Raw genomic sequence first — 22,143 nt, 5'->3', positions numbered from 1 at the left:
CAAGTGATTTATTTAGTTTCACCACAGGAGGACAACATCGCATGTTTAACACCGCTGGACAAACCTATGATAAAAATATGTTTATGTTTTTTTGTTTCTCTGTTTTATGTACATGTTCTTAATAGCTATCCCCTCAATCTACCTACATTAGGCTATGTAGGCCTAATGTTTCATGTTATTAATGGCACGTGTTTGTCTGCCACAAAGTGAATGAGGATAGCCTTTGTATAGCAGATAAGACACAGACAGTACAGTATAGGCTGTTACTGATCATATACATGATTTACTGGTGTAATAATAACAAACTGTCTGAGCATGTCAAACAAAACTAATTCATGTGACTGAATACCGGGCAGCCTCATTGAGTCATTGGTAGCATATACTAATTAGTGCGCAGAGACGTGATCAAAAACCCACAGTTTAATAAAAAATACTTTTTTGGCCACAGTAACATTTCTGTAGCTGTTCACCATAATCGTCACCACAATTTCAAGTGTTTAATTGAGTCTTTCTTTGCCGGTTCTGATTGCCTGCCCTCCGCCCTTTTGCCAAAACCGCACTTTAGCCTAGAGTACTGCAAGCAGGAAAATGTCCAAGATCTCACTCAGAGATGCTGAAACAATGTTCTCATTGCGGACTTTTTGGTCTGGTTTCCTGGCCAGAGATTAAGCCTTTGGTCCTGGACTAAAAATAACTTTAAATGGAAATGATCCTTAAAGTCACTCAGGAGGTGCCTTCTTGCCCAACCAACGTGAAGTTTTCCGGCAAATCAACTGGAATGTCATCTATCCAGAGTGGACAAATAAAACATCTCATGATCCCTTACGATCTTAATTAAAGCCATGAAGACTCTATTCAATTACTAGAGGGGCTATGTCATAATCCCTCAAAATGCCATAATGGGGCAAAAATGGCAGCCATCTGATTGCAAATTAATGGCAGTAGAGGCATAGATGAACGCATTTCCTGCTTTTACTTATGCAGGAAAATAAAAGTAAGGCATGTGATGTATCAGAATTGGTGTAATAGAATCATAGTCAATCTAAAATATTGTCATATACAGTTGAAGTCAGAGGTTTACATACACTTAGGTTGGAGTCATTAAAATTCGTTTTTCAACCACTCTACACATTTATTGTTAACACACTATAGTTTTGGCAAGTCGGTTAGGACATCTACTTTGTGCATGGCACAAGTAATTTTTCCAACAGTTGTTTACAGACAGATTATTTCACTTATAATTCACTGTATCACAATTCCAGTGGGTCAGAAGTTTACATACACTAAATTGACTGTGCCTTTAAACAGCTTGAGAAACTCCAGAAAATGATGTCATGGCTTTAGAAGCTTATAATAGGCTAATTGACATCATTTGAGTCAACTGTAGGTGTACCTCTGGATGTATTTCAAGGCCTACCTTCAAACTCAGTGCAACTGCTTGACATCATAGGAAAATCAAAAAAATTCAACCAAGACCTCAGGAAAAAAATGGTAGACCTCCACAAGTCTGGTTCATCATTGGGAGCAATTTCCAAACACCTGAAGGTACCACGTTCATCTGTACAAACAATAGCATGCAAGTATAAACACCATGGGACCACGCAGCCGTCATACTGCTCAGGAAGGAGACGTGTTTTCTCTCCTAGAGATGAACGTACTTTTGTGCGAAAAGTGCAAATCAATCCCAGAACAACAGCAAAGGACCTTGTGAAGATGCTGGAGGAAACAGGTACAAAAGTATCTATATCCACAAGAAAACACTTCTTATATCGACATAACCATAAAGGCCGCTCAGCAAGGAAGAAGCCACTGCTCAGAAACTGCCATAAAAAAGCCAGACTACGGTTTGCAACTGCACATGGGGACAAAGATTGTACTTTTTGGAGAAATATCCTCTGGTCTGATGAAACAAAAAATATAACTGTTTGGCCATAATGACCATGGTTATGTTTGGAGGAAAAAGGGGGAGGCTTGCAAGCTGAAAAACACCATCCCAACCATGTAGTACGGTGGTGGCAGCATCGTGTTGTGGGGGTGCTTTGCTGGAGGAGGGACTGGTGCATTCCACGAAATAGATGGCATCATGAGGAGGGAAATTATGTGGATATATTGAAGCAACATCTCAAGACATCAGTTAGGAAGTTAAAGCTTGGTTGCAAATGGGTCTTCGAAATGGACAATGACCCCAAGCATACTTTCAAAGTTATGGCAAAATGGTTTAAGGACCACACAGTCAAGGTATTGGAGTGGCCATCACAAAGCTCTGACTTCAATCCCATAGAAAATTTGTGGGCAGAACTGAAAAAGCGTTTGCGAGCAAGGAGGCCTACAAACCTGACTCAGTTACACCAGCTCTGTCAGGAGGAATGGGCCAAAATTCCCCCAACTTATTGTGGGAAGCTTATGGAAGGCTACCTGAAACGTTTGACCCAAGTTAAACAATTTCAAAAGCAATGCTACCAAATACTAATTGAGTGTATGTAAACTTCTGACCCACTGGGAATGTGATGAAAGAAATAAAAGCAGAAATAAATCCTTCTCCCTACTATTATTCTGACATTTCACATTCTTAAAATAAAGTGGTGATCCTAACTGACCTAAGACAGGGAATTTTTACTCGGATTAAATGTCAGGAATTGTGAAAACTGAGTTTAAATGTATTTGGCTAAGGTGTATGTAAACTTCCGACTTCATCTGTAATTATAAATAAAATTTATACTCTTTTTTAAAGTTTTTTTTTACACGTTTACAGTATAAATAGCCTCTACAATATATTTATAGTATGGCATTGCGGGTACTTGTTTCTGATTGAATTCAATTGCTATAGTTCATTCCTATTGTACATGTTCTATGTTTCAGCTACTTTTAAAAACATTATTGGCATTGTTGTATTCGATTTTCATAATAGTGAGCTAGGACTGATAGTTTGGTTAGCTAAACAAGCAAGTCTGTTTGTTTGGTTACCAAGGCAACTACTGTAGCTATCTAGTAAACTTGCTATCTACTTCAGTGGATGTTGAACACATTTTTACCAGCAAATGAACACATTTCTAGCGTTGACATGTGTTAAATTATGGCAGTGGTATAAAAGGGATAATCAACTTGGCGCTCTATCCGTTCTCTGGAAAATAATGCAACTACGTGGAAGATTAGTTCCAAATCCGCAAGCAAGTTGTTGAACACACCTTCCATGTCGTTCATTATTTTGCATAGAGTGCATGGCCCCTAGTTGATTATCCCTTACGTAAACAGACCATAAATGTCTCAGATTTTGTTTTCTCTGGAAACTGTGAGTGCTATTATATGATACAATATTATTACTTGTTACATCTACAGCTTCTCTAAGTCCTATCGTAACTGAATTGAGCCAGTGTATGGCTGTAGAGATTGACTGCGTTGTTTTGAATAGAATGTTGGCATACATTTGAAAAATGTATGGAATCATTCCTCTAAAACTGACAGGCTAGCTAGCTAACACACATACAGTGCAGATCAATTCTTCACATTCATTTTTTTACACAATATCTTATCACAGCACTGGCAAACCAACTCCCTGACCAACATGGCTGACCTTTGGACCATCATAACAAGGTTCATGTCCATTCTAGTATTCTAATGCCTAATTCTATGATTGAACACCACTTATTAGTCATGGGAGAGATCCCTATCATGACAGGAAACAAGAGTGAAGTTTGAATAAGTGTAGTAATACTTTAATCTGAAACAACCACAGTCATCCCTGTGTATATTTATAGTCAACCTGGATGAATTCATCTCAGCCAGGTTTTAAGCAGGGGATCAACTGGTTGGAGCTATTTTCAGAGAACATCCCTCCTTCAATGTCACTCACTGCCAATATAAACTGGCAAGATTTCCCCAGCAAGCATGTTGTGTGCATATGCACCTATTCAATAGCGAACACAGATTATTCACTGGCATTGGACTGAACGGAATTAGAATTCCTTGTCTTCTTTGACAAGCCTTCTGAAGATCTTTGTTGGAGGATTTCCAAACGTGTAATTCCTAATTATCGTTTGTGAATCCCTGTCTCTTACTTACAATGCATTTGAAAAGTTTTCAGACCCCTTGACTTTTTACACATTTTGTTACGTTACAGCCTTATTCTAAAATTGATTAAATTGTTGTTGTTTTTTACTGATCAATCTACACACAATACCCCGTAATTGTCACGCCCTGACCTTAGTTTTCCACTAGGGTGGGTATGTGTGTTTTTGTCTTGTCTAGGGTTTTTGTTTATCTATGGGGATTTTGCATGTCTAGGTAATGTAGGTTTATGGTGGCCTGAATTGGTTCCCAATCAGAATTGGTTCCCAGTTCATTATTGCCACGAACGTGACAATAATGAAAAAGCAAAAACATGTTTTTAGATTTTTGTTGCAAATTTATAAAAAAAATGAATATATATATAAATATATCACATTAACATAAATATTCAGACCCTTTACTCAGTACTTTGTTAAAGCACCTTTGGCAGTGATTACAGCCTCGAGTTTTCTTAGGTATGACGCTACAAGCTTGGCACACTTGTATTTGGGGAGTTTCTCCCATTCTTCTCTGCAGATCCTCTCAAGGTCTGTCAGGTTGGATGGAGAGCGTCGCTGGACAGCTATTTTCGGGTCTCTCCAGAGATGTTAGATCGGGTTCAGGTCCGGGCGCTGGCTAGGTCACTCAAGGACATTCAGAGACTTGTCCTGAAACCACTCCTGCGTTGTCTTGGCTGTGTTCTTAGGGTCGTTGTCCTGTTGGAAGATGAACCTTCACCCCAGTCTGAGGTTCTGAGCACTCTGGAGCAGGTTTTCATCAAGGATCTCTCTGTACTTTGCTCTGTTCATCTTTCCCTCAATCCTCACTAGTCTCCCAGTCCCTGATGTTAAAAAACATCTCCACAGCATGATGCTGCCACCACCATGCTTCACCTTTAGGGATGGTGCCAGGTTTCCTTCAGACTTAACGATTGGCATTCAGACCAAAGAGTTCAATCTTGGTTTCATAAGAGCAAAGAATCTTGTTTCTCATGGTCTGAGAGTCTTTTAGGTGCCTTTTGGCAAACTCCAAGTGGGCTGTCGTGCCTTTTACTGAGGAGTGGCTTCCGTCTGGCCACTCTACCATAATGGCCTGATTGGTGGAGTGCTGCAGAAATGGTTGTCCTTCTGGAAGGTTTTCCCATCTCTACAAAGGAACTCTGGAGCTCTGTTAGAGTGACCATTGGGTTCTTGGTCAACTCCCTGACCAAGGCCCTTCTCCCCCGATTGCTCAGCTTGGCCTGGCTGCCAGCTCTAGGAAGAGTCTTGATGGTTCCAAACTCAGTCCAATAAGAATGATGGAGGCCACTGTGTCCTTGGGGACCTTCAATGCTGCATGCATTTTTGGTACTCTTCCCCAGATCTGTGCTTCAACACAATCCTGTCTCGGAGCTCTACGGACAATTCCTTCACCTCATGGCTTGGTTTTTGCTCTGACATTCACTGTCAACTGTGGGACCTTATATAGACAGGTGTGTGCCTTTCCAAATCATGTCCAATCAATTGAATTTACCACAGGTGGACTCCATCTCAAGGATGATCAATGGAAACAGGATGCATCTGAGTTCAATTTCGAGTGTCATAGCGAAGGGTTTGAATACTTATGTAAAAAGGTATTTCTCTTTTCTATTTTTAATACATTTGCAAAAATTCCAAAAAAACTGTTTTCGCTTTGTCATTATGGGGTATTGTTTGTAGATTGATGAGGACATTTCTTTATTTAAACCATTTTAGAATAAGGCTGTAACGTAACAAGATGTGGATAAAGGAAAGGGGTCTGAATACTTTCCTAATGCACTGTATTTTGAACATGACCGTGTAGCGTGACCTTATACATAACCTTAGGAGCTGGACTGAAGCTGGAGTCTTGGGGGAGAAAGGGTATTGTTTGGCTTTTTGGACCATATCAAATGGAAGAATGGAAATAGGAATTGGTCATGGAATCTGAACGTAGCAACAGGATGCGACCCAAACCCTCCCTCTCTGAGTGTTCAGGCCGCTGCAGTCATTCCGTTCCTTCCTCAGCCCAGTTCCATCCTTTTTGTAATAGAAACAGACCCCTCTCTTTCAGCAACGTCTCCTCTCTTTGTTCCCCCTAACTCCCCAACTTTAGGAGTGTGAACCCCCTTCCTCCAAATGCTCAGAGGGAATAGGCTTAATCCCCATTTCCTCCTGGAGGAATTTGGACTGATGAGCTTCCCAGCTCTGTGCAAATGGGTCCCCCAGCAGAAGTTAAGAGAGAGCCAGCCAATACCAGCAGGGCACATTTGAATATACAGCACAGCCAGAAAGCTGCACACAACAATGTAGTCTTGGCTTTGGTCTCTAGATTTTTATAAGATCAGTGATGTATGGAGACAGAAGTACAGTATGTGTGTGTCTCATTGGTCTATGTGGGTTTACCTGCCTATGATGAAAGTATGTTCTTTGAATTGCAAGATATGGTGATCTGTATTTTGTGACTGTCTGACACTCCTTTGTTTTGTTCATTGGAGCTGACACACTCGGCTCTGATTTGTCGGTCACTTTTTAGGACTCTCTAAATCCTAAATGCACAATAATAGGAGAGTATTTGGTTGGGACAGAGAAGGAACTACCATATTCCTCTATGCTGTTCAGAATGAGCTCTAGCGGCGACAGTGAGAGAACGGGATACTCAGAATGAGCTCTAGCGGCGACAGTGAGAGAACGGGATACTCAGAATGAGCTCTAGCGGCGACAGTGAGAGAACGGGATACTCAGAATGAGCTCTAGCGGCGACAGTGAGAGAACGGGATACTCAGAATGAGCTCTAGCGGCGACAGTGAGAGAACGGGATACATCAGAATGAGCTCTAGCGGCGACAGTGAGAGAACGGGATACTCAGAATGAGCTCTAGCGGCGACAGTGAGAGAACGGGATACTCAGAATGAGCTCTAGCGGCGACAGTGAGAGAACGGGATACTCAGAATGAGCTCTAGCGGCGACAGTGAGAGACCAGGACACCACAATATGACAGACCTCACAGCTCACTCAGTGGCCAGGAAGCTTTTCAAAGGGCTGTCAGGTTCGAAGATGTCAGAAGAAAAAGAGACAGAGAGAGAGGGAAAGAGAGAGGGGAGGGGGGAGAGAGAGAGTGATGTGTTCACTGTGATTTGATAAGCCGTTTAGTTTTTTCTTAGAGGCAGCTGTGTGTGGTTATGTGATTTTATTCCCATGTACAGGTGTGCATTTTGTGGGTGTGTGTGGCTGTGAATGTGTTCCTCTGTCTGTCAGGTGACTCAGGACCAGACTGTCTCTTGGGAGTGTTTTCCATGAGTTTTCCATGACACATAAATGTGTCTCCTCCCATGGGTCCAAGGCCCCCACTATTTCCTTGCAACGCTTTCATTGTAAATACCCCGTCTCCTCATCCACAGTACTCCAACTTTCAGCCCCATCTCCCTCCCAATACCTCTTCATCTCCCACCCAATAACTCTTCATCTCCCTCCCAATACCTCTTCATCTCCCTCCCAATACCTCTTCATCTCCCACCCAATACCTCTTCATCTCCCACCCAATACCTCTTCATCTCCCTCCCAATACCTCTTCATCTCCCACCCAATACCTCTTCATCTCCCACCCAATACCTCTTCATCTCCCTCCCAATACCTCTTCATCTCCCACCCAATACCTCTTCATCTCCCACCCAATACCTCTTCATCTCCCACCCAATACCTCTTCATCTCCCACCCAATACCTCTTCATCTCCCTCCCAATACCTCTTCATCTCCCACCCAAGACCATCTCTCCCTCCCTGACTCCATGCACTATGTATGACACCTCTCCACCTTTCCTGGCGCCTCTGTGCCCACTAACCCCCCACCCTTCTGTCTATGGTAAAGTGCTAAAACAGCATACTGTGTTGTCACCTCCTACAGTACAATACAGTACCAGACAGACAGACAGACAGACAGACAGACAGACAGACAGACAGACAGACAGACAGACAGACAGACAGACAGACAGACAGACAGACAGACAGACAGACAGACAGACAGACAGACAGACAGACACTTATTCTCTTCTACAGTACATCTCAGCATCTATAATTAGTCCCGTGCATGCACGAAGAGAAATGGAATTTCCCTCCTGGCATGTTGTTTGACTGCCTCTTGGATCCCAGTGCCTTCCCCATTGCCTTTCTTTATGGCCCCATTCTTTACTACAGCCGATGACACATTTATAGAGGTCCAGAAACTTTGGATGTTACAACTTTCCCGGGCCAATTTGATGGATTTACTTCCTCCCTTATGGAAGCTCTTTAGGGGATTGATGGCCTTTGTGTGCAATCATGACACATCCCAGAAAGGAACAGAACACAGGATCATTTTAGTCTCTTGTCTCTGATTGCTGACGTGCCAAGGTCGATGTCAACTACCCCACCCATGCCAGGTAGTGTCACAGTTACACCAACTTTTCCCTGGTGACATTGCCATATTGTTTACTTGGTAATTGCTCACATGTAGCATATTACTGAAGAACACAGCTGCTATTTTGTTGGAGCGGCTGCTTGACGTAGTTAACCAGAAGTGCAACTTCTCAGTTTTGGACAGAGGAGCCTCTGAGAGTTGTAAAGCGAGCCTACATAGGCCAACAGATGTTGATTCAAGCCAGCTCAAAATAGAAAGCCTGTCCATCACACCCAATTTAAAATCTTCTCAAATCACATTTAGTGTTCGTCATTGGCCATAGCTGTCACGCCCTGACCTTAGAGATCCTTTTTATGTCTCTATTTTGGTTTGGTTAGGGCGTGAGTTGGGGTCGGTATTCTATATTCTATGTTCTATGTTCTATGTTTTGTAGTTCTATGTTTTGGCCGGGTATGGTTCTCAATCAGGGACAGCTGTCTATCGTTGTCTCTGATTGAGAACCATACTTAGGCTGCCCTTTTCCCACCTGTGTTTGTGGGAAGTTGACTTTGTTTAGGGCACATAGCCTTTAGCTTCATGGTTTGTGTTTGTAGTGTTTATTGTTTAGTTCGGCGTCATTTTTATTAATAAAAGGAAAATGTACGCTCACCATGCTGCACCTTGGTCCTCTTCTTTTAACGGCCGTGACAATAGCAGCACGACTGTGTCCATCTGCTTCAAATAACTTCAGGTGACCAGTCCAGATCATAAATAAAGTGTCTGCTATGAAATGGCACGTATTACATCGTTATATGTAGATAACCTTTAAACCAATGAACTTTTAACCCTTAATCCTAAGAGCCACTGGGTCTACTATAATCCACCATGACACAACCAAACTCAATGTATTTTACGCTCATGGTCAGCTGCTAGACAGAGAGTATTGTCTCCGACTAGAATTCTGAGGGTCATGTTGATTTAGTGGTTGAGACGACTGAGTGTTCAGCTCATTAATTGAGCGCCGAGATAACAAAAGAACAACTGCACAGCAGCACCATGTACAACAGAGACCACATACCGTGTTCCCTACATTCAGTAGCCTAAACACCGCCACTGGTCCAGATCTCTTTAAACTACTGCTCTTACCTCTCTTGACCAAACACTTTCCGTTTATTGTATGTGCCTGTGTGTATATTTCTGGGGAAGACTGAATGAGTTTGTGTATGGTTGTTAGTGTGTGTTCCACGTGTGCGTGCCGCCCCCCTACCCAGCGTTTTCCATTATGACCAGGGGCTTGTCCAGCCCTCCCTCCCTCCCTCACCACTCCCTCCCTCACACAAAAGAAGCCCTTTGTTGTCTGAGAGAATGAGGAGGTGGCAGGAGAGAAGAGTCTGGGCTGTGGCCCACTGTATGGGCTGCTGGGCCTCTCTGACCCAGGGGGAACATGAAGGTCAGCTGGTCCTCTGACAATGGCCACTGCCCGCTCTGCCTCTGAATGGACAATGGAGCAGCCTCCCTGTCGCTGACGCACACCCCGTTGTTGTGATCCCCAGCGGTCATCATCCCTCCCTCTCTCTCTGTATTTATTTCTGTTTTTGTAGCATCCCCTGATCCACCCTTCCTCCAAAACTGACCCCCTCTGTGACCGTGTTAACTGTTGAACATCCCAAGGTTGCCCCCCTCCCCACACGCATACTGTATGTTCAAGAGTACTGTGTGTGTGTGTGTGTGTGTGTGTGTGTGTGTGTGTGTGTGTGTGTGTGTGTGTGTGTGTGTGTGTGTGTGTGTGTGTGTGTGTGTGTGTGTGTGTGTGTGCGCGTGTCTGTGTTTGTGTGTGTGCGCATCTCTGTGTCTGTGTGTTTGCGTTCAATTGTTCAGTAGGTTGACCATTTCTCTCTCTTCACATCCTTGACACAGATTGCAGGGAAGTTTGATAAGGTCACTCTGTATGTTTTTGAGCGTTGTTTGGATTGTGACATCAATTATCTTAGATGGTAGAGCTGAGGAACCTATGGCAGTGGATGACCCGCAGACGCTTCAGAATCTCCAATGTCAGTTTTAGAGATCTTATTTTAAACAGTTAAATGTTTGTATTATTGTTTCTCCTCACTGTTAGCTAGTAAAATTAGCTAGCTAGCTTACTGGATAGCCAATAACTGTTATTTAAATCTGTTTGGAATCCTATCTTGCGTCATGCCTATAATTTTGAGATAGGACCAGTCGGCCGGCCAGACGGGACCGACCGGATGGAATTGTTAATAGGAATCAGGCAATTGTTTATAATCATGCAATTGGTAATAGGAATCAACAGAGTAAAGTAATGGCTCGACTGATGTCTGCATGGTTCTATGGATTGGATCAATGAGTTCAACAGCATAACACACACTTGATGGACTACAGGAAAAGGCGGGCCGAACAGACCCCCATTAATAACATCAACGGGGCTGTAGTGGAGCGGGTGGAGAGTTTCAAGTTCCTTGGTGTCCACATCACCAACGAACTATCATGGTCCAAACACACCAAGACAGTCGTGAAGAGGGCACGACAATACCTTTTCCCCCTCAGGAGACTGAAAAGATTTGGCATGGGTCCCCAGATCCTCAAAAAGTTCTACAGTTGCACCATTGAGAGCGTCCTGACTGGTTGCATCACTGCCTGGTTATGGCAACTGCTCGGGATCTGACCGTAAGGCGCCACAGAGGGTAGTGCGTACGGCCTCGTTATTTTATTTTATTGTGTTATTTTTATAATTTTTTACTTTAGTTTATTTGGTAAATATTTTCTTAACTCTTCTTGAACTGCACTGTTGGTTAAGGGATTGTAAGTAAGCATTTCACGGTAAGGTCTACACTTGTTGTATTCGGCGCATGTGACAAATAGAGTTTAATTGGATTTGATCGATGAGCTCAACAGCATAACAGACACTTTATCAATGAGTTCAACAGCATAACAGACACTTGATCAATGAGTTCAACAGCATAACAGACACTTGGTCAATGAGCTCAACAGCATAACAGACACTTGGTCAATGAGCTCAACAGCATAACAGACACTTGATCAATGAGTTCAACATCTTAACAGACACTTGATCAATGAGTTCAACAGCATAACAGACACTTGATCAATGAGTTCAACATCTTAACAGACACTTGCATTAGAATAATGAATTGCAGGGCATGATAGTTAAGCTGACTTCAGAAGATTCACTTTAGAGTAGATTAATTAGAACACAAAGTGAATTAGAATGATTTTTGTTGGATTTTACGTCTATGATTAGACTCATGGGGGTTTTGATTAGAGTCATGCAACCTTTTGTTTTAACTAGGAATATAGCGTCATAATCCATGAGGAGAATAAACGAGGGGTTAATACAGTAAAAAGGGGGAGCTGTAACCTATAACACACCTCGTTTATTCTCCTCAGGACTTTAAATGGCCCCACAAACCTCGGACCCAGTTTCCGGCAGGGCAGGCAGAGGGGCAGGTTTCGGGTCGTGAGCCAGACCCGGTCCCCCGGTTCAAACACCGGGGCCTCACTGCGGTGGCGGTCAGCGCTCGCTTTCCGTCGCCCTTCGGCCCGTTTCAGGTGCCCGTGGACGGCCTCCCAGGTTTCCTGCGAGCGCTTCACCCAGTCCTCCACCACAGGAGCCTCGGTCTGGCTCGGATGCCACGGTACCAGGACCGGCTGATACCCCAACACGCACTGAGAGGGCGAAAGGTTAGTTGAGGAGTGACGGAGTGAGTTCTGGGCCCATGGCCGGTCCTGGCAATACGACCGCAGAAACCTACCCACATCCTAGTTTACTCTCTCCACCTGCCCATTACTCTCGGGGTGAAAACCAGAGGTCAGGCTGACCGAGACCCCCAGACGCTCCATGAACGCCCTCCAATCCCGGGACGTGAACTGGGGACCCCGATCAGAAACTATGTCCTCAGGCACCCCGTAGTGCCGGAAGACGTGAGTAAACAGGGCCTCCGCAGTCTGTAGGGCCGTAGGGAGACCGGGCAAAGGGAGGAGACGACAGGACTTAGAAAACCGATCCACAGCGACCAGGATCGTGGTGTTACCCTGGGACGCAGGAAGATCGGTCAGGAAGTCTACCGACAGGTGTGACCAAGGCCGCTGTGGAACAGGGAGGGGTTGTAACTTTCCTCTGGGCAGGTGTCTAGGAGCCTTGCACTGAGCGCATACTGAACAGGAGGAGACATAGACCCTCACGTCTTTAGCTAAAGTGGGGCACCAGTACTTCCCCCTAAGGCTTTGCACCGTCCTATCGATACCCGGATGACCAGAGGAGGGTAACATGTGCGCCCACCGAATCAACCTATCACAGACACCAAGCGGGACGTACCTCCGTCCAGCTGGACACTGAGGTGGAGTAGGCTCTGACCGAGATGCCCGCTCGATGTCCGCGTCCACCTCCCACACCACCGGCGCCACCAGACAAGAGGCCGGAAGTATGGGGGTGGGATCGATGGACCACTCCTCTGTATCATACAGACGGGACAGTGCGTTCTGGGAACCTGGTCTATACAATATCGTAAATCTGAATCTGGTGAAAAACATGGCCCACCTTGCCTGGCGAGGGTTCAGTCTCCTTGCCGCCCGGATGTACTCCAGATTACGGTGGTCATTCCAGATGGGGAAAGGGTGTTGAGCCCCCTCAAGCCTATGTCTCCACATCTTCAGGGCTTTTACGACAGCCAGCAACTCCCGGTCCCCCACGTCATAGTTTCGCTCCGCCGGGCTGAGCTTCCTCGAAAAGAAAGCGCAGGGGCGGAGCTTCAGTGGCGCGCCCAAGTGCTGGGAGAGCACAGCTCCAATCCCAGCCTCAGATGCGTCCACCCCCACTATGAATGCGAAAGAGGGATCCGGATGAGCCAACACAGGAGCCTCGGTAAACAGAGTCCTCAAGCGACAAAACGCTCTGTCCGCCTCAGCCGACCATCGCAGACGCACCGGTCCCCCCTTCAGCAGTGAGATAATGGGAGCAGCCACCTGCCCAAAACCCCGGATAAACCTTCAGTAGTAATTGGCAAACCCTAAAAACCGCTGCACCTCCTTTACCGTGGTGGGAGTCGGCCAATTACGCACGGCTGCAATGCGGTCACACTCCATCACCAACCCTGATTTGGAAATGCAATAACCCAGGAAGGAGACGGCCTGTTGGGAGAACACGCATTTCTCAGCCTTGACGTACAGGTAGTGATCCAACAGTCGCCCAAGTACTCTGCGCACCAGAGACACATGCGTGGCGTGTGTGGCGGAGTAGATCAGAATGTCATCGATATACGCCACCACACCCTGCCCGTGCAGGTCCCTGAGAGTCTCGTCTACGAAGGATTGGAAGACTGCTGGGGCATTCTTCAACCCATACGGCATGACGAGGTACTCATAATGGCCGGATGTGGTACTAAACGCTGTCTTTCACTCATCTCCCTCCCGGATACGCACCAAGTTATACGCGCTCCAGAGATCCAGTTTTGTGAAGAAGCGTGCTCCGTGAAATGACTCAGTCGCCGTAGCGATGAGAGGTAGCGGGTAACTGTACCCCACCGTAATAGAATTTAGACCTCTATAGTCAATGCACGGATGTAGACCTCCCTCCTTCTTCTTCACAAAAAAGAAACTCGAGGAGGCGGGTGACGTGGAGGACCGAATGTACCCCTGCCTCAGAGATTCAGAGACATATGTTTCCATAGCCACCGTCTCCTCCTGTGACCGGGGATACGCGTGACTCCTGGGAAGTGCGGCGTTTACCTGGAGGTTTATCGCACAATCCCCACGTAGATGGGGTTGTAATTGGGTCGCCCTCTTTTTACAGAAGGCGATAGCCAAATCGTCATATTTGGGGGGAATGCGCACGGTGGAGCTTTAGTCTAGACTCTCCAGCGTCGTTGGACCGATGGAAACTCCCACACACCTACCTGAGCACTCCTCTGACCACCCCTTTAGAGCCCTCTGTTGCCACGAAATAGTGGGGTTGTGAAAGGCCAACCAGGGGATCCCCAGCACCACTGGAAATGCAGGTGAATCAATGAGGAAAAGATTAATGCTCTCCTCGTGACCACCCTGCGTAACCATGTCCAGTGGAGCCGTGGCCTCCCTGACCACCCCTGACCCTAATGGTCGACTATCTAGGGAGTGCACATGGAATGGTTTGTCCATCTGAACCAGGGGAATCCCTAACCTATGCACGAAACCGCGCCCCATGAAATTCCCTGCTGCGCCTGAATCTACTAGCGCCTTATGCTGGGAATGGGGGGAAAACTCAGGGAAAGAGATTAACACATACATGTGACCAACAGGGGGCTCTGGGTGAGCCTGGTGCTGACTCACCTGGGGTGCCCGAACAGTACTCAGCCTGCCGTCTCGACTCCCAGACGAGCTCCTCCAGCACCGGTCGGCAGTGTGCCCTCTCCGACCACACCCAGTTCAGGAGGAGGCTCCTCCTCCGATCGCCCTCGCTGCAGAACCCCCTAACTCCATGGGGGTTGGAGCGGAGGCGCTGGGGGGTAGAACCAACAGGACCCGATCCGGACGCCCGCGCGTAGCCAGCAAGTTGTCCAACCTGATGGACATGTCCACTAGCTGGTCCAGGGTGAGGGTAGCGTCTCTACATGCTATCGCCCTGCGGACGTCCTCACGTAAGCTGCACCTATAGTGGTCAATCAGGGCCCTGTCGTTCCACCCTGCGCCGGCGGCCAAGGTCCTGAACTCCAGCGCGAATTCTTGAGCGCTCCTCGTCTCCTGCCGTAGATGGAACAGACGCTCACCCGAACCCTGGGTAGTGGTCCCTCGCCGAGTCTGGTCCATCCCAGACCACGTTGGCCCACTCCAGAGCTTTGCCTGACAGGCAGGAGACGAGGGAGTTCACGCTCTCACCCCCCGAAGGAGCCGGGTGCACGGTTGCCAGGTAAAGCTCCAGCTGGAGCAGGAAACCCTTGCACCCGGCAGCCGTCCCATTGTACTCCCTTGGGAGCGCGAACCGAATACCGCTGGGGCCGGATGACGCCGGAGAAGGTGGTGGTGCTGGTTGGAGTGGGGCCGGTGGAGAGGCAGGCAGGCCACCTCTCTCCCATCTCTCGTCGTCACCATCACTTGATCCATAGTGGTCCCGAGACGATGGAGAAGGGTGGTGTGGTCAGCTCCTGCTGATTCCATAGGTGGTGCAGGATTCTGTTACGTGCCTCCTAAAGGAGGGAGGTGCATGAATCAGGAGCAGGAGAGCAAGGAAGTCCCAGTGGCAAAATAGTTTATTGAGCAGTCCCAACTCAACTACAACACGGGAAGGAAACACGCCCAAACGAGGTCGCCACACACACAGGGAAATAAACACTACACACGGAGGAGAAACCTCTACTCCTAAACTCATATCAAACGGCACAACTGCCGTGAGAAAAGAAACCCCGTGGTGCAGACACGCACCCCTAACAACGTAACCAAAGAAAACAATCCCGCACAAAGACTAGCAGGCAGCAGAGGTAAATATACCCACCGAAATCAACTAATAAGACACAGGTGTAAACAATACAGACAGACACAAACGAAAAGGAAAAATGGATCGGTGGCCGCTAGTAGGCCGGCGACGACGACCGCCGAGCACCGCCCGAACAGGGAGAGGAGCCACCTTCGGTGGAAGTCGTGACACACATTATGGTTTGTTTTTTAATAACTGTTTTATGGAAAAGGAACAAATCCGTTGCTAAAACTGTACATCACTATAGAAAAGTACAGGCTGAGCCTGAACTAAGTTAAAAATACACAACTCAAGCCTGTAGTCAGTGAAAAATGCACATCTAGTGCAATTTTGTTTCACTCACACAAACAGGCATACACCGATACAATCACACACAGACACACAGAACAAACACACAGAGCACACACAGATGCATGCACATGCGCACACACACATGCACACTGAAGCAACTGTCCAGCTGTTCTCTCCAGTATTTGCGTTCTGTCAGCGCGAAGTTTGATTTCTATCCGTCGGCCGTGTCAGATAGCCCAGCTGAGCTGAAAGCACTCTCGGATGCACCTGGAGCAGCAGCATGAGCGATCCAACCAAAATGTGCCAAATTACAGGGCCTGAAGAGGCCTCTCACAGCCTATCCTTCATAATGATAAAGTGACATGTACCATGTGCTCAGAGAACAGTACAGTGTCCACTGTTGTACAAGGGGGCTTGGGGGTGGCTGCTACGCTTCACGCTTCAGCAGAGCCTCTTTATCCTGACTGTAACCTCAGAGTAAACCAGCTGTTGGCCCATTTCCACCCCTCTCTCTCAAACAACCCAACAACTTGCACCCCCCCACACACACAAATACAACCCCCCCCACCCCACCCCACCCCCCACCCCCCACAGACAAACGCTATTAGAAACTACACTTAAGAGGTTTTGTGGGGGGAAACAAAGTTCATTCTTACCACAATCCTGTTTCTGGAATTCAGTTCAGGAATTTCACAGCAAACAAGCGGTGGAGCCAAGAAAGTATGTATGGGGTAGACCGGCAGGGCCGAGTGGTGTTCTGATGTCTTCATCGTAGTGCTTACAGGAAGAGACATGGCTTTTAATGAGGTAATACAGTACTGGAAACAGGCTCTGGAAATGAAATGGGGCAGTTGTGGTGAGATATGTTTTTGAGGACACGGCTTGGAATAGCTCCAGGGCAATTTCTACATTTCTTATGGCTGCAAAAAGTCCAGAACAGATCATTAAACTTGGCTAATGAAGTAACGTTTGACTTCCATCACAGACATGAAGCATTATGATAGATGGAGAGAGGCCTCTATGGCCTGCGTCATGCCAACACAAACACAAAGACACGATTCTTTGTTCCCAATATTGAAGATTTCAATTTGAACTCCTACACAACCCACAGAATGGTCCTCAGGACATTGACAGATTAGAGGGATTGCTTCATTCCCAGTAGAAGCCATTTCCTTGCTCTGTCATGCTGTGAAATTCTTGGCAAAACAAGCAAGTTAGAAGATTTTTGAACAGAAATGTCAAATTTCGGTGACATTTTCCCTCCGATACTCGACTTGGAGTACCCTAATCGCTGCCACTCGCCATACTTCCTTGATGATGTTTCGGCTGTGGAGTTTTTTTAGGAGCGTCTTTACAATGTAGGACATCCCTGCTGTCTGCAGCTGTCTCGCGAAGAAGTGAAAGATATGGGTCAAGAGAGAGTGACGACCGGGGCAGGTGCCGAGGAAGTCAGGGCCCTATCTCCCAGCCATAAACAAACGCCTCACATCTAACACGGAGCTCTGAACCTTTCCTTGTCACAGTCTGTAATCCCCACATGTTTTAGGATGACTTCCATCATTCCTGTTCCCAAGAACTCAAAGGCTTCAAGCCACAATGACTAATGCCCTGCACTCACATCTGCAGTCATGAAGTGCTTTGAAAGGCTTTTTATGGCACACATCCACTCTAGACCCACCTAATTTGCATACCGCCCCAACAGATCCATAGACGACACAATCTTAATTGCACTCCACACTGCCCTCACCCACCTAGATACAGTAAGAGGAATACCTATAGTATGTGAGAATGCTGTTCATTGACTACAGCTCAGCATTCAACACCATTGTCCCCTCCATGCTCATCACCAAGCTTAGGACCTTGGGACTGAACACCTCCCTCCGCAACTGGATCTTGGTCTTGCCGACGGGCTGACCCCAGGTGGTGAGGGTAGGCAACATCACCTCCGCCACGCTGACCCTCAACACGGGGGCCCCACAGGGGTGTGTGCTTAGTCCCCTCCTGTACTTTCTGTTCACGACTCCAACACCATCATCAAGTTTGCTGACAACACGACGGTGGTAGGCCTGATCACCGGCAATGATGAGACAGCCTACAGGGAGGAGGTCAGTGACCTGGCAGTGTGGTGCCGGGACAAACTTTCCCTTAACATCAGTAAGACCAAGGAGCTGATCGTGGACTATAGGAAACTGGGAAGCGAGCACGCCCCCATGCACATCAACGGGGCTGTAGTGGAGCGGGCCGAGAGCTTCAAGTTCCAAAGCGTCCAAATCACTAAGGACTTAAAATGGTCCACATGCACAACCCTCAGGAGGTTGAAACGGTTTGGCATAGACTCTCAAATCCTCAAAAAGTTGTACAGCTGCACTATTGAGAGTATCTTGACTCGCTGCATCGCTGCCCTCGATCGCATGGCGCTACAGAAGGTGGTGCGGACATCCCAGTACATCACTGGGGCTGAGCTCTCTGTCATCCAGGACTTCTATATCAGGCGGTGTGAAAGGAAGGCCCGGGAAAATCGTCAAAGACTCCAGCCACCCAAGCCATAGACTGTTCTCTATGCTTCTGCACAGCAAGTCTGACACCAACAGGTTCTTGATCAGACTCTATCCCCAAGCCATAAACCTGCTAAATAGCTAACAAAATGGCTAACACACACACACACACACACACACACGCACACGCACACGCACACGCACACACACACACACACACACACACACACACACACACACACACACACACACACACACACACACACACACCATCTTACGCTGCTGCTACTCTGTTTATCATTTATCCTGATGCCTAGCCCCCTTACCCCTATACATATCTACCTATATCGATCCAGTATCCCTGCACATTGTAAATATGGTACTGGAAATGATCCTTTATATAACTTCTTACTTTCTCGTGTTGTTCTTATTATTTATTTTTATTTCTCGTTTGTTTTTGTTCTACCTTGTGTTATTTTTAGTACTACATTGATATTGATTCTATGCATTATTGGGTTTAGAGCATGAAAAATGGCATTTCACTGTACTTGTGCACGTGACATTAAAACGTGGAACTTGAACATTGATCCTAAAGACCGCCAGCGCCACAGCCCTGGTCCCCTGCCTCCACAGCACATACTCAACACACTGCTATAGAACCAGAGAAGAGCACATTCTTGTCTTACAGCCCTGGCCCCTGCCTCCACAGCAAATACTCAACACACTGCTATAGAACCAGAGAAGAGCACATTCTTGTCTTACAGCCCTGGCCCCTGCCTCCACAGCAAATACTCAACACACTGCTATAGAACCAGAGAAGAGCACATTCTTGTCTTACAGCCCTGGCCCCTGCCTCCACAGCAAATACTCAACACACTGCTATAGAACCAGAGAAGAGCACATTCTTGTCTCACAGCCCTGGTCCCCTGCCTCCACAGCACATACTCAACACACTGCTATAGAACCAGAGAAGAGCACATTCTTGTCTCACAGCCAAACATGACATATATTATTTGTGTGTGTGTATGGAGAAAGAGAAAATAATTATCCCATGCGGCAGTGTCTGCCCTCCTCCTCCCCTCCTATTTCCCAAACAGCATCTTTCACGTTTCAGCCTTTTAATTGCTTTAGCTCCAAGTTCTGCTGTATTTCCCCCCCCTCTGCCTTTCTACACCTTCCTCTTTGAGTGAAAGGAGCTGAAGGCACTTCGGTGCTGATAAAGATCGCTTTTGGCTTCGCTCTGTCTAAACCAAAGAGAGTGGGCTTCACTGGACTGGAAATGTAGCCGGAGAAAGGCCTTTTTGAATTAGAAGCTCTTGCAACTCTGGTACTTTCTCAGGTATTTGTTCTGTGTCTTTGTTTAAGAGGCCTCAGCCGTGTCACCCAACCAGTAGAGAGAATATATCCATGGAACATCCACTGTGTGTGCTGTACAACTGGTTTAAAACAGCCACCTGAAAGCGGCGAATGGCGAAAGAACACATTCTCTGCTAGTGCACATTGCAGACACCTTGTTATATTTCCATCAAAATGAAAGTACCCTGTAAATGGGGCTCCAGTTCAGACTTTCTTGTGGGCAACGGATAGGAAAATAAGTTTCTTTGCAGAAATATTCATGCTTTCTTCACAGTGTTGTCTATCCTACAGTATGTCCTGTGTTGCACAATGACAACTGTATTTTGCTCATTTCTTCTGTGATGTTTTGGTCGATTGCCCTTTGCAGGTTTCCACTTCCTGTGATACCATCACACCATGCCTGAGGGGGCAGGCCGAGGCAGCCAGAGAAAGCCCAGCAACCAAGGTCAGAGGTCAACACTGATACTGTCACACCTGTGACGCTATTGTTGTGTAACGTCAGAGTATTCTATTCAACTTCAGATGTTTTAATATGCTCTACGTCAATGTAAAATCATATTTTCAATGTGTTTATCTTGTTTTGTTATTGTTACCTTAGCAGTTTCACACTGTAGCTACAATATAGTAAAAGATGCACTCTGGGATCTTAAGCACAATACATTTGAAACAAATTGGATTCACAACATATCACACCAATTGCAAAATTTCTATGAAATCATACGAATTGCACAATTCGTAACATATCCCACCAATTGGATGACATAGTACACAAAAAACGGGGACCCCTTTTGGCTCGTGAGCACCACTTTCAAAACTATTGGCTGAAATGACACAAAAGTTTGAGAGTGCATCTTTAATGATAGAGACTGACAGAACTCATTCATGAAATAGCATTATGAAGAGCCACCAAGGTTGATTCTTGGTGTAACGTTGGAGCTCTTGTTGAGGGTATAGAATTAGACTGCATGTTCTGTATACTGGATGTTTCGTGGTCGCTCGCAAAGCATAATACTGAACAATGTTTAGGGGTAAAAAGAGAAGAAATCTCTCTCTGCACGTATGATTATACATGAAAAACAGGCTACAGAGCACGCCCAAGATAAGGGTATCCGGTTAGCATAGAAATGACAAAATGTCCAAATTGTCAAATTGACGAGAGGGAAGTGGAGAGACCATGGGAGGGCACTGAGCGTGACTATATTTAGGCCTTACTCTGCCCCCCTTCCAACCCCCCAGTTTTTCCCAACAAAGAGAGTGCTTATATTAACGGAGTCAATCATGACAAAAAATGTTGTGGAACTGCACAGACAATTTGGATTGTTTAAGGGTGTTCACGTCTTATTGGAAAGTCCTCTGTAAACATAGGGAAGTTGGAAGGTCTTAGGGAGGCCTAGCTTTGGCTCGGCATTGTGAGGGGTCACAAGATAACATTTCTGGGATGTATTGTTACTGCACTGCACGGTCATTTATTCCAACATGGAAAATACTGTTTCACATAATGCAAAGTATATTATACTGCTTTTATAGTTGAAAAAAAAACACATTTGTTTTTTCATTCTTTATTTAAACAGGAAGGCCTTTTAGTTGCTAAAGAGTCCACTATAGTTACACTCACTTCAGTGGGTCTCCTTACGGTATATGATGTTTTCTTTCAGGTTACAGTTACATTCTCCTAACTAATTTGTCCCGTCTAAAAGCATTATCTTTCACTGACTGCCTGTCCCTCAGGTGTATTTAGCTCAAGTGAGAATGTTTGTTTAGTAGAATGCCCAGTGAGTTTCATCTAGATTAGCACAAAGAAACACAGCGTGCTTGTTCGTCGTACTCATAGAGCCCAGTGGAGGCCCACCAGGCAGCCCACGGCACTTTTGGTCAAACACATCTCACAGAGACTGAGCCAGAGGACAAGAGAGCTACTGTGTTGCCCTGTGAGCACTAGGTCAGCGTGACTTGGCCTGTTAGTGGTTAGTCAGCGAGGCAGGGGACCAGGGTGACTCCCTACCAGTTTGTTTTTGCTGATCAATCAATCAAATTAATTTTTACATCAGCCGATGTCACAAAGTGCTATACAGAAACCCAGGCTAAAACGCCAAACAGAAAGCAATGC

At 46.2% G+C, this 22,143-nt stretch overlaps 1 protein-coding gene across 1 annotated transcript in view; it reads left to right on the top strand.

The window, feature by feature from the left end:
* Window positions 1-22,143, top strand: part of LOC129831603 (pleckstrin homology domain-containing family G member 2-like) — a 29,801-nt gene that overhangs the window by 609 nt on the left and 7,049 nt on the right. The window contains exon 2 of the mRNA XM_055894948.1: window positions 20,404-20,481. Within this exon, the coding sequence (XP_055750923.1) occupies window positions 20,433-20,481 (49 nt within the window). The 5' untranslated portion in view covers window positions 20,404-20,432. The remainder of the gene's footprint in view (window positions 1-20,403; window positions 20,482-22,143) is intronic.

This window comes from Salvelinus fontinalis, chromosome 33 (assembly GCF_029448725.1).
Source record: "Salvelinus fontinalis isolate EN_2023a chromosome 33, ASM2944872v1, whole genome shotgun sequence".
NCBI lineage: Eukaryota > Metazoa > Chordata > Actinopteri > Salmoniformes > Salmonidae > Salvelinus > Salvelinus fontinalis.
Note: the sequence above shows the minus strand (reverse complement) of the source record. Positions and strands in the feature narration are given on the sequence as shown.